Source organism: Dreissena polymorpha, chromosome 11 (assembly GCF_020536995.1).
Source record: "Dreissena polymorpha isolate Duluth1 chromosome 11, UMN_Dpol_1.0, whole genome shotgun sequence".
In the NCBI taxonomy this organism is placed as follows: Eukaryota; Metazoa; Mollusca; class Bivalvia; order Myida; family Dreissenidae; genus Dreissena; species Dreissena polymorpha.
In genome coordinates this window covers 49,069,587-49,082,543 of record NC_068365.1, presented here as the reverse complement: position 1 = coordinate 49,082,543, position 12,957 = coordinate 49,069,587, and the positions used below count along the sequence as shown (strand labels likewise).

Genomic DNA, 12,957 nt, shown 5'->3' with positions numbered 1-12,957 from the left:
ACTCAAAATGTGCAGCTCCATGAGATACACATGCATGCCAAATATCAAGTTGCTATCTTGAATATTAAAATACTGCAAAAGTGTACATTAAATGAGCGATTTCGACCCATATATTTGATATTTGACCTTGAAGGATGACCTTGACCTTTCACCACTCAAAATGTGCAGCTCCATGATATACACATGCATGCCAAATATCAAGTTGCTATCTTTAATATTGCAAAAGTATTCATAAAATAAGCGATTTGGGCCACATATATTTGACCTCTGACCTTGAAGGATGACCTTGACCTTTCATCACTCAAAATGTGCAGCTCCATGAGATACACATGCATGCCAAATATCAAGTTGCTATCTTCAATATTGCAAAAGTACTCATAAAATGAGCGATTTTGGCCACATATATATGATCTCTGACCTTGAAGGATGACCTTGACCTTTCACCACTCAAAATGTGCAGCTCCATGAGATACACATGCATGCCAAATATCAAGTTGCTATCTTGAATATTGAAATACTACAAAAGTGTACATTAAATGAGCGATTTCGACCCATATATTTGATATTTGACCTTGAAGGATGACCTTGACCTTTCACCACTCAAAATGTGCAGCTCCATGAGATACACATGCATGCCAAATATCAAGTTGCTATCTTCAATATTGCAAAAGTATTCATAAAATAAGTGATTTGGGCCACATATATTTGACCTCTGACCTTGAAGGATGACCTTGACCTTGACCTTTCACCACTCAAAATGTGCAGCTCCATGAGATGCACATGCATGCCAAATATCAAGTTGCTATCTTCAATATTGCAAAAGTATTTATAAAATAAGTGATTTGGGCCACATATATTTGACCTCTGACCTTGAAGGATGACCTTGACCTTGACCTTTCACCACTCAAAATGTGCAGCTCCATGAGATGCACATGCATGCCAAATATCAAGTTGCTATATTCAATATAGCAAAAGTTATTGCAAAATGTTAAAGTTGGCGCAAACAGACCAACCAACAGACCAACCAACGGACAGGGCAAAAACAATATGTCCCCCACTACTATAGTGGGGGACATAAAAATGACTTATTTACGCACCCCTGTCAGTTTACGTTTGTTCCAGAGCCTTACAAACTGCTTGAAATAAGTCTTCAGCTTTGGGGAGCTCATGCATGCCAAATATCAAGTTGCTATCTTCAATATTGTAAGTTATTGCAAATGTTAAAGTTGGCGCAAACCAACCAACAGACCAACCAACCAACCAAAAGACAGGGCAAAAAGTGGCCGCAGCAGGGCTCAAACCAGTGAGTCGACTGTGACCCCCGGAGTCCTGGAGTAAACACCAATTAGACCGCTCGGCCATCCTTCCAAGTATCTATACGAGAAGTATTTTATACTTTATATAAGCAATCTTCGTAGTTTCACAAAATTAAACGACAACAACAGAACTCCCCAATTTATTCAATCGTTTCGCGTTGCAACGCTTTATAATTTTCAGGTTTTAAATCGTCAAAAGATGCATAGAATGGCTATATTAGACCATAGTAAATGTTCAGTATTACTGTTTCCTCACAAATATCATAACTAAAACGAAAATTTGCGAATCTTAAACAACTTTTTCGGCGTAAGCTGTTTTAAGCCAGCTTTTCACCTCTCCTGACCTTTGTAAGTGTCCAATAAAATTCAAATAAAATTTCCCGCGGCTAGGTACGAATGAATACACCTCATTTATTCCATTGGCTGATTTGGTGTATTCCACCAGAACATTTGAAACATATCCGCGTCTTTGTAACACTGTTTTACTGCATGAAACAATTTTATTTCTAAGGAAAAGGCTTAATAGATAGAACAGTTTTACATTCAATTCTCGACATCATTACAGTTTGTGCGTTCACCTTTTATTTTCAGAGAATTACCAGCGCAACGCGTTTATATTTAAAGGCTATGTTCTCATATTTAGTACTTACTTCCATATTCTTGTCAACATGTTAAAATGTAAAAGTATAAAGAGCAGTGGAAGCGAGGCCTCACTTTAATATATTGCATTTCAACCCGGGTCAATTCGCGGCCAGTGTATGAATGTCAGAGTTTATATACAGGTCATCACAGGAGTTCGCGGCCAGTAAAATAATAGTTATATAATAAATACGCTATCCGTGAACTAGGTGCCCTGGAATGTTCTTTAGACCAGAAATATGTAGATTCTTAACGTGTTTTCAACAATACAATGATAAATATAATTTTTGATTTATTTAACAATAATTATTCCACCATATTGACCAATGTATTAAGCATGAGCGCGATGATTATCGATACTGTTAATAATCGCATCAAATAGCAATGCCCGACAAACCACTGAAACAGATTTGTTCGAAGAACGCGCCTATAAATACGGATACTTCTCGTGTGGCCGGTTGACTCGTATGTTTTAATTTCACTTCCATTCTTCTTTTGGTTTTCTGTTTTGTATCTATAGGTTTATGACCAGCAATATGTAATAATGTAAAATAAGCCGCGAAAACTCCGCGTAACATCCCGTACTGCGTGTGATGCAGCTAAGAACTGCAAAGAAAAAAGGCATTCGCTATCCTTGATCTCATTCATTGAACTATCAACGCCGTATATCTTTTTTTAAAGATATTTCTTGTTTCAAATATGTCAATTTACCAAAACGTGAAAAGATTCCTTTAAGTGTTTTTGAAAAGTTGAAACAACATATGAATAATATATATTATATCGAAACTATTTAAGTTCCGTCTAACTCTAAGGTACGGTGACATCACAGTGTACTGTATCATGTATGTGATCTGCAGTGTTCGTAGTGGTTTTTCTTGAGGAATCATCCGAATTTACGGTTGTTTGTTTTGCATTCACAATTAACATCCTCTGGTCAGTTTTTTTAAAGCATTAGCTTTAGTTTGTTTATAATAATATAAACATATGAATATAACATACCGTGGGCTCAACGTTTCTGGACGAGTTATATCCACGTGTTTGTAGATGACACTTACAAATTTAGCTTACATAAGCCAAACACTTGTCATTGAAGCTATTCATAGACATCCTCTATGTTCGATGAACCGTAACGTTTGTGTACATTACCTCTCCATGCAGAGTTGCCTTTCCTTGCTCTCACATACACACGAATGTAATGTAACCGTCGTGTCAGAAATTGGTACATGACAAATACATCTTAGAAACCATACGGGACCGTCTCAAGAAAACATGGTCAAACTTTTTTTGAACAGAGTAATTTCTTTACAACAATACTAAATAACATAATACTATAATTATAAATAAGAATATTCCCAACCCACATGTCTTAGTAGCATGGTGTTATAGACTGTCTAAGTAGAAAAATGGGCATTATAACTTTTAACATAGGCCATATAGCTCTTAACATAGGATGAAAAAAAAGCACACGCACGTCTACCTATCATAAGGAGGAGTGCCTAAACGTTTGACTATTCTGTTTTAAAAATGTAGGAGCATGTTTTCCCACAAAGTTGCGTCTAGGAAAGTAAGACCGACTTATGTATCGTAAGACATCCATGAAGAACCCCCTTTTATTTGATACGGGGGCTATAATAAGTAAAACAAAACAAACAAAAGAAGCATATACGTTCTTTATGTACAAAATTAACAAATACAAATAAAAGCATGCAAAACAATTGGCACATATTATGTTAATTAGAAATACCTAGTCCCAGACTAATATATATCATATAGATGCAGCATTATGTACAATGTATGTATAAATAATGAAAGCACAATGATTCATACATCACACCGCCTTACAATCTAATGCTATTGGAAAGGCACTTACTTAAAAGAAACAAGCAAATTCATTGAATTGATATCCCCCGCCATTACACTTCTGGACAAAAAATATATAATATAATATATACTCATACCAAGTTTCAATGAAATCCATCAAAGCACTTCCAAGATATGGCTCCGAATACACAAAAGCATTTTTTTCAAAATACAAAGGGCCAGAACGATGGTGTACAATGCCATTTGGCGTGCATCATCCTCTTATTCATATATATACTCATACCAAGTTTCAATGAAATCCGCCAAAGCACTTCCAAGATATGGCTCCGGACACAAAAGTGCCGGACGGATAGACAACGCCAAAACAATATCCCTCCGACTATGGCGGATAATAATAATACTGGTGCATAGTATAATCTGTTTGCATAGACTTGATATAGTACACTTTTGAAAAAAAAATTGAATTGTCAAGAGAGTGATCTGTAATAAAGATTTTTCATGAAGGGTCTTTAAAATAAAAACAACAGCTGTCTCCATAGGATGACATATGCCCCTGATAAACGCTTTGATAGAAGTTATGAGCATTTTTCGAAACCTAAACACATTTTTCGAAACTTAAATGCGGACCTTAAGTTCAAGGTCAAGGTTAAAGCGGTAAAAATGTGTGTGCATATGGAAAGGCCTTGTCCATATACACATGCATACCAAATATGAATGTTACATCTGAAGCGACATAGAAGTTATGAGCATTTTTCGAAACCTAAACGCGAAGTGTGACAGACAGACTGACGGACAGTGCGATCACTATATGCCCTCCTTCAGAGGCATACAAAATATGTTTCAAACATTTTTAACACACATTTATGTATATATACTCGATCATGTATGCATTCTCTGCATATCTATAAAACTAGCTGCACAAAATATATTTTATGAACTTGCAATTATAACATACAATAGTTAAATTAGAACATAACATATGTATTGCACAAATTACTTAAAATAGTTTTGAAAAATTATAAAAAATTAACAAACAAGATAAACATTCTGACAAAGTTTCATCAAGAATGACGATTAAGTAATACATCTGGGTTCTAAAAGGGCACAAGGTTTTTCTAAGAATTATAACCTGGTTACCGTTTATACCTATATTTTCTATGCATATGACTTTGATTCGAACTAGGCCAAAATATTGTGATGATAAACATTCCAACCAAGTTTCATCAATATTCAGTAACAAATGTGGCCTCTAAAGTGATCACAAGGTTTTTCTAAGAACAAACCTGGTGACCTAGTTTTTGGATGAAAGTGACCCTGATCCAAAATCAGCTTAAACCTTGTTAAGATATACATTATGTCAAAGTGTATTCAGGATAGAGTCACAAATGCGGCTTCTAGAGTGGTAACAATGTTTTTATTAAATTTTTACCAGTAACCTCATTTTTGTATAAATGTTGGCCATATTGAATCTTGGCCAAGATATTGTCATGATAAACATTCTGATCAAATTTCATCAACATTGGATACAAACAAATGGCATCAAGAGATACAACCAGCTAACAGTTTCAGAAACGAGGCACTAGCCAACCTCATACATAGGTGAGCTAAAAATGTCATGAAAATTAACAATAGCTGATATCAAAGTTTTCAGAAAATCAAATAAAAAATACATGAGCTTATTCTATTCATACATTTAAAGAGGTTTGTTTTATTTTTGTATATAAATGTAAATGATTAATTATTTAGGCTACATACCACTAATTACAGGTTTAAACTTCAGTACACCAGTTTTGAGTTAACATTTCACAAATATGTTAAATAACAATATTCACACTTGAACAACCTGTATATATATTTTTTTTTTTAAAGATTAGAAATACAATAAATAACATCACAACGTAAAGTCAATAACATAAATAAACTATGCTATCACATAAAAATAAACCCAAAATATATAGGTTCATATATGATAACTCAAAACTGGACCATAGGTTGAACACAATATCAAGTATGTAAACAAAATATGAGTTTTTATAATCAAAAGCAATACACACAAATGTGATATCTCCCAAGGACATAACTGGTATAATATCAACAGAACCAAATAATGAATTATTGAATTTTAAAAATTATTTCAAATGAAACATAAAACTACCTCAACAAATAAGATGTGAAACATAAGTTATCAAACACCAGATTGAGACAAAAAGGTCCTCATTTTTGTTGCAAAACCCTATTAACATTAGAAACAATGTATATCTTAAGTTCTTAACCATAATTTATACTAATCAAAATATGAAAATCTCCATCTATAATTGATTGTCTTATATATTCAACGACACGTATATACATGTATTCTAAGACCTTATAAATTTTGTAATTATTAAGATATGCCAAACTAAAAGAATAACATACATAAAGCGACAATTAAGATTATGTGCACATAGCAATTGTTTAAATTACACTGTGCAATACCGTTACAATAATAACTGATACAAGAAATGATAGCAAAACATGAATCCCCCTCTTCATGCATCTAAGGGTTAATGTTTAAAATTGTTCAGATATTTCTAATGTTTCTACTTTTGCAAGACCCCGTGTCTTTGAATTTTATATGTTGATCTGCCAGCGTATTTCTTTCTTCATGACTAAGCAGCATAGTATTTGATTGTTTTTAAGTTATTTGTGCTTGATTCTTAAGCTCAGAAGCAATACCAAGACAAAAATGGTCAGTTTTACTACTTATCTTTAATTTAATTAAAACATTGCATATGAACTATGAAAAACAAAAAATGAATCAGATCTAGAAATGTAAACATATTAACTGATCATGCATCAAGATGGATCATCTGTGACCCCATCATCTTTTGAATTCTGCAGTCCCTGTAACTTCTGTATGAGTGTATCACCAAACGTGTTTCTGTATTCTGGACTGATGGAGTCAAGCAGTGAGTAGATTGTCTCATAGTATTTGTCTTCCCCATTCTCCAGTGTATCAAACTTGTGACTAGCAAGCTGAAACAGAAAGTGTGATTTATTTACAGTGATTTTTTTTTGCTCAAAATTACAGCCGATTTTCGGCTGCTTCCCAATCGCAAAATTCCATGTTTTTTCCCAAAAATCTGACCAAAATTTCCCCAAAAAGCCAAATTTTCAAAAAAAAAATAAAAATTTTTTTTTATAAGAAAGAAGTCTCTTTTGTCTAAATTATGATTTCTTTACTCTAGATCTCAACTTTATTTTGTAAACATCCTACAAAATATCAGTGCCTTCCCCAGGAATTTGTTCAGACCGGGGCCGATCGGGGGTGGGTTGGGGAGGGGTGTCCCCTCCCGACGTGTTTTTTTTTTAATTTTACGTGTCAATTCACGTTCTGTGGTGCGTTATAACTCAAAGAAAAACAGCTTCAAAAGACGTCATTTGGTGCGCTATGACTCTTCAAAAAAATCCCCCAGTCATTTAAAAATATATTTTTTTTATATTGTTTAATTGTTTTAAAACTTTTCCGCACAGATAGTAAAATCCCGACTCAAACGATTCCCCAATACATCCGTTTCAACCCGACTCTATTACTGTATACTTACAATTTTTCAAGTTTCTATTTATTACCCGATAATCCCGTTTATTCCGTTTTTATCAATCTCTTTCTGGTAAATATTTACGATAAAAGCTTTCAGTTATTTCTTTAACACAAACCTTGCCATTTTTTAAGTGACTATTTATAGATTTGATGAAATATTGCCTATGAATATGCGTCAATCCCCTGACCTGTTGTGTGCTTGTTAAAACGCTCAATACACGCCATTTGTATGCAATAGACATGACGTTGTACATGCTGCATAATTTTCGCGCTCTTTTTAATTGAGAACAAGGGACAAAATTGTCACAAAACCAGGTTTTCATTGTGAAAAAAAAATGATAAAGGGAGACAACTCAAACTGAACTTTTGAAATGAACAAACAAAATTAACCCCCTTTGTAAGTTTGTTTCAAAATAAATCTATTTTTAGTCGTGGCGACCTTGACATTGGAGATATTGATGTCATTCTTTCGTGAGACACACCGTCCCATGATGGTGAACAAATGTGCCAAATGATTTTAAAATCTCACAATGAATGACATAGTTATGGCCCGGACAAGCTCATTTATGGCCATTTTTGACCTTTGAACTCAAAGTGTGACCTTGACCTTGGAGATATCGACGTAATTATTTCGCGCGACACACCGTCCAATGGTGGTGAACAAATGTGCCAAATGATTTTAAAATCTGACAATGAACGACATAGTTATGGCCCGGACAAGCTTGTTCCGCCCGCCCGCCAGCCAGCCCGCCCGCATTCGCCAATCTAATAACCAGTTTTTTCCTTCGGAAAACCTGGTTAAAAAGATTCGACACAAAATAAATTTGCACTGCTAATTTGAAGCAAAAATATTTAACGTTGCGGTAACATTTACATTCGGAAGTGTGTTTCGGATTAAAAACGCGTTAACATCGACTTACGGGAATGGGTTTCGGATTACAAATTTAATTATTCCCATTTGAGATTTCAACAAATATTAACCGTTGCGTTATAAATTCAACGATATTTGTTTAAACACTTTACGAGTCGAATAAATGTTTTGACGGAATTATGCATGAAATTCACGTTGTCCACGAGGATCACGGCCGGTTGCCATCACCAGTCTTCTAACTATCTATTATCGGACGAAACATTTACAAGTGTGCGTAATTAATTCAACGAAAATTTGTTAAAGCGCATTACGTGTCGAATAAATGTCAGAAAAACGAGGTGAATCAGTTCTATAAATGGACATGTTGAAATATACATGTACTGGAATTAAATAAATTGTTATCACATAATTGTAACCGGGAGTCATTTGCACAACTTACTCGCTATAATAATTGTTTACCACTTGCAATTAATTTCTCGTAATAATTATGAGTCATAGGTAACACTTGTTTACAGTAAAAAGGTGTGATGATGATGCCCGAAACCGTCTTTAATGTTCTGTACCGTACTAATTACCGATTTTATATTACTCAAATGGTACAACTTTTTGCTAATCAAGCTGCGATAAACTCTTACTTCATGCCCAACGTCAATCAAAAATAATGGTCGATAGTTAACCCCGCCCTCATAAGCATTCGCGTAACCGATTGGACGATGAACTTCATAGTTTGACGACTGGAAAGTTACCAGATACATCCTTGTCAGCATTTAAATGACCGTGTATTATGGCTAGAATAATCGATACGCGCGTCATGCAATTCTCTTATCAGTGGATTATCCATTAACCCATGTGGTGTTTATGGCGATTACATGTGAAAGTAGGTACCGAGTGCTCTTTTAAAACAGGGAATATTGATACAACTGATAGGGAAACCTTGATTTTTTTTTACAATCTCCACTTTCTTTTACTGAAGAATACACTGATCGGAAAATTTCAAGCGCCCCGGGGACTCTGATTTCGAAATTCAAGCGCCCCGGCAATGGCCTGGGGAAGACCCTGAATATAGATCTTTAATTCAGTCCTTTTTGACAATAAATAATTCCCAAATTTGCCACTTATATTGATTAAAAAAATCCAAATTAGACCAGACTCCTTTTCGCAAAATGGCTAGAAAACCCCCTGAACATGCACTTAAAAACTATTAATTCTGTTACTTATAATCATATTTATAATGCTTAATTTTCCAATTTCATGGTTTATTGCGATATTGTTCCCAATTTCACGGTTTCTCGCGCTAATATTCCCAATTCAAATGGCACAGGCTGTAACAAATAAAAGCAAAAAAAATCACTGATTTAAGTTTGAATTAGTGAAAGTGTGAGTTAGTTTAGTTAGAAAACAAGTGTTTTCAGTATTATATTTACTAAGGTTGAAATCATATGGATTGTTGTTGAACCAAATTGAGATTACAATTGATTTATTTTTGGAAACCTTCCATTGGAAATTTTTAGCTCCCATTTTAGAAAATAAATACTTTTTCCCATTGGGGATGGGGCCAATTACCAGACCCGATTTTTAATTTAAAAAACACCTCTTTGCTTACTTGAATTCCTTCATGTGTTCACTCCTATAAAGATTTTGTAAACAAAAGTATATCTTGCATATTAATTCTATAACAACCAGCACAAAATCGGGTTTATAAAACTTGTTAAGAATGACTGAATGAATATTTGTTTTATACTCTTCGGGAATCTTGAGACGACCCCTTTCTTAAAGTTTCTTACCCTGAAACCTTTAGGCGTTAATTCAACGCAGTAACACAGGTGTTCTTTCGTTTCCAAGTTAAAATATACATTTTCGTCGGTGTTTGGGAGAGCCTTAGACATCTTGACATCATGAACAGCAAAAGATATTTCTTTAATAACTTCAGTTGCTTCAATTTTAAGCGAGTAATTCTCTTCCTCCATCTTAACTGAAGTATGCCGAATAAGTAACAAGTCAGTGCGGTTTCAATCCATAACGGCCCCACTCCAACATCCGTGAAGAAATTGACTGACCCTAAACATAGCTCGCCGGTATCAACAAGCAAGTGGTCACCTGTGACAAGAAGACGGACGTGCGCGCGATCTAAAATTCTGAGATCGCCTATGTCAAGAGGACAAAAGTCCTTGGAATCGACAAGTACTAAGTCCCATGTGTTAGGAGGATGGAAGTCACTGGGATCGAGAAGTCCGAGTCACCTGTGTCAAAATGACAGAAGGCCCTGGAATTGACAAGTCCGATGTCGAATGTGTCAAGAAGAAGTAGATCTGTGGCATCTAGTGGACCTTTATTGCCAGTTATCAGCGGCCGAACTAAGCCACGATCAAAATGCCTTAAATAATGACTGTGTCTGAGATTTTATGCGTTGGTATTGAAACTCTTCAACTGGAAGAAACGTATTGTATGGGTGGGTGGATGGGGGTGGGTGGGTTAGCGGGTTTGGGGTGGGTGGGTGGATGGATGGATGGGTGGGTGAGTGGGTTTTGGTGGGTGGGTGAGTGGGTTTGGGTGGATGGGTGGGGGTTGGGTGATTGGATGGATGGGTTGGATGGCTGGGTGAGTGGATGGGTGGATGAGTGGATGGGTGGATGAGTGGATGGATGGATGGATATGCTTTATTCAGGAAACAGGCAATATGACCATCATTTCACTTATAACCGGTTGATGGTAAGGACTGTAACTTCATGTTAGTTATCTGAATATATATATATAGTAAGTAATAGATACATGTACAACGACGTGTACTTTTGATGATTAAAAACGTTTGGAAGCAATGAAAGGAGAAATAAAATCATTCAACGCGGAAATTCAAACAGGTTAGTTGAGAAGCGACACCTTATATACCATGGACCTGTGCCCCCCCCCCCCGCACCCCCGGTATCTAGTAATTTCGGCAACTGGTTACTTCGGCACCGTAAAAAAGTGCAACTTCGACACGTATATTGTCACATATTTAATTGATATTCAATCAGTTTGCAAAGAATATACACAAACCGCGTTTGCCACTTAAAGTAGACCTGTGTGATGTATTTTTCCTCAGTTGGCCATAGCAAAGTTTAATAGCAATTTATTCAAAGGCTAGATAATTGATCCATAAAAGAGTTTGGTTTAATTAGATATTAGCACTTTAATAAATTAACGATTAAAATGGTATATAAGGCTAAAAAAGCATTTCATATCATTCTCACAATGTCAGATAATTAGCGTGTTCGTGCGCGACAGGAAGCGTTGCAATGTGATTCATGCTCACATTGGCAACACGGAACCTGCGAGACTGGTAAGTTAAATCATTGTTGACCTTTAAATAAATAATTGATAATAAATTTAAGTAAACAGCAACACAGAAAAGCAACGATGCCATTGTCAAATAAGTTCATATTTTGAGTTTGATTTGATTTGAAATGAAAATTTTGACATGTTCTTCGGTATGTAAAATCATTTAAATATTTCTTTGAAGTTAATTTCACGCTCCCGGAATATTTTTTGCAATTTGATATGGAATTTGGATGGTTTGTGAAGGATATTGAAGGATATTGTTTATTTGAATACTTTATAATAGTTTGTTCGGTTTTTGTTTTGTCATGAGTTTTTCGAAAAATTGGGTTCTTATGTTTTTCGTGTTGTTTGTGTATATACTAGATTTAATATGTGATGGAATACTTTTTATTATCGTGTAATATATCCGGAAGTATGTTGTGGGGATTTATTACAAATAGCATGTATTATCAAAGGAATAAAAATCGTTTATTCGGTAATCAAATAGTTGATAGACATATTTAATCCTCAACCAGTCTTTATACAACAATGTGGTATTGTTTGCGTTTATATTTTTGTTATTTCATTAAATTGTTTACTATTGCTTTTTCCTTCTAACTTATTTGTGACTAGTGTCCATGCTGATTAAATTGTTTCTACTTTCACGACCGTTTAATCATTTTATATAACATAATGTGATAAGGCTGTTTGAAATGTAGTTAAATAAAAGAACATTTTGGTATATCATTTAATATTTGGATAGGCTATAATTAATGGACCGGTGCTATTCTACTTACTTGTCCTCGAACTTTACAAGGAGGCATCCGACATCCCACTCCACATCAAGCTGATGTCCGAAGAAAAATTGAAACGGGATAAGCGAAAAGCCACCCATTCCATCCAGTCTCTGTGGGAGAGAAACAATCAGAGAGAGATCTCCACCTCACGTCTCCTGAGAGAGTGTGCCCACGTGTACGGCCCAGCTGCTTCTGGTGGACAGTGTTGATCAATGATATGTTCATGTATATTTATATCGATGTTTGCCATATATATATATATATATATATATATATATATAGTTATTATTCATTTCCAATTCCCATTAATTTCCAATTTTAAGATTAAATATAACTCTAGAAGGCATTGAGATGTCAATAAAATGTTTGTTGAAATATATTAATTCACCAATAAATGCATTTAATTTATAACACACTTGCGTACTTAAAAAAAACTAAGTGCCGGAGCGTCTAACTATAAGAGACGAAACATCCAACTGCAAGTGCCGAAATAACTACCGAGTGCCGAGTGACTAAAGTTCGATGTGATCAGGTGCCGAAAAAACTAGCATCCCCCCACCACACCACGCCCCGATCCTACGTAAAATGTAGAACTCCTAAGATAAAACATCAGTTTTGTCGCTTTGTTGCCCAGGA

General features: G+C 35.1%; 2 protein-coding genes across 2 annotated transcripts in view; both read right to left on the bottom strand.

Moving 5' to 3' along the window:
- LOC127849824 (uncharacterized) overlaps positions 1 to 3,081 on the bottom strand; it is a 38,530-nt gene extending 35,449 nt beyond the window's left edge. Inside the window, exons 1-2 of the mRNA XM_052382575.1 lie at positions 2,955 to 3,081; positions 1,262 to 1,374 (exon numbers count right to left, since the gene is read on the bottom strand). The gene's annotated coding sequence lies outside the window, so the exon portion shown is untranslated. The remainder of the gene's footprint in view (positions 1 to 1,261; positions 1,375 to 2,954) is intronic.
- A 530-nt stretch (positions 3,082 to 3,611) lies between these two features.
- LOC127850993 (GSK3B-interacting protein-like) lies at positions 3,612 to 10,237 on the bottom strand. Its single transcript, XM_052384408.1, has 2 exons — positions 10,012 to 10,237; positions 3,612 to 6,791 (listed from the first exon to the last, which is right to left on the bottom strand). The coding sequence occupies exons 1-2, from the start codon at positions 10,192 to 10,194 to the stop codon at positions 6,612 to 6,614; spliced, it is 363 nt and encodes a 120-aa protein (XP_052240368.1). The 5' UTR covers positions 10,195 to 10,237; the 3' UTR covers positions 3,612 to 6,611.
- Positions 10,238 to 12,957: the final 2,720 nt, after the last annotated feature.

Excerpts from the sequence above, each read along its gene's own strand:
- LOC127850993 (XM_052384408.1), bottom strand. The coding sequence starts at position 10,194 with ATGGAGGAAGAGAATTACTCGCTTAAAATTGAAGCAACTGAAGTTATT. Across the intron at positions 6,792-10,011 it reads TAACGCCTAAAGGTTTCAGG|CTTGCTAGTCACAAGTTTGA; the intron begins GTAAGAAACTTT and ends TTTCTGTTTCAG.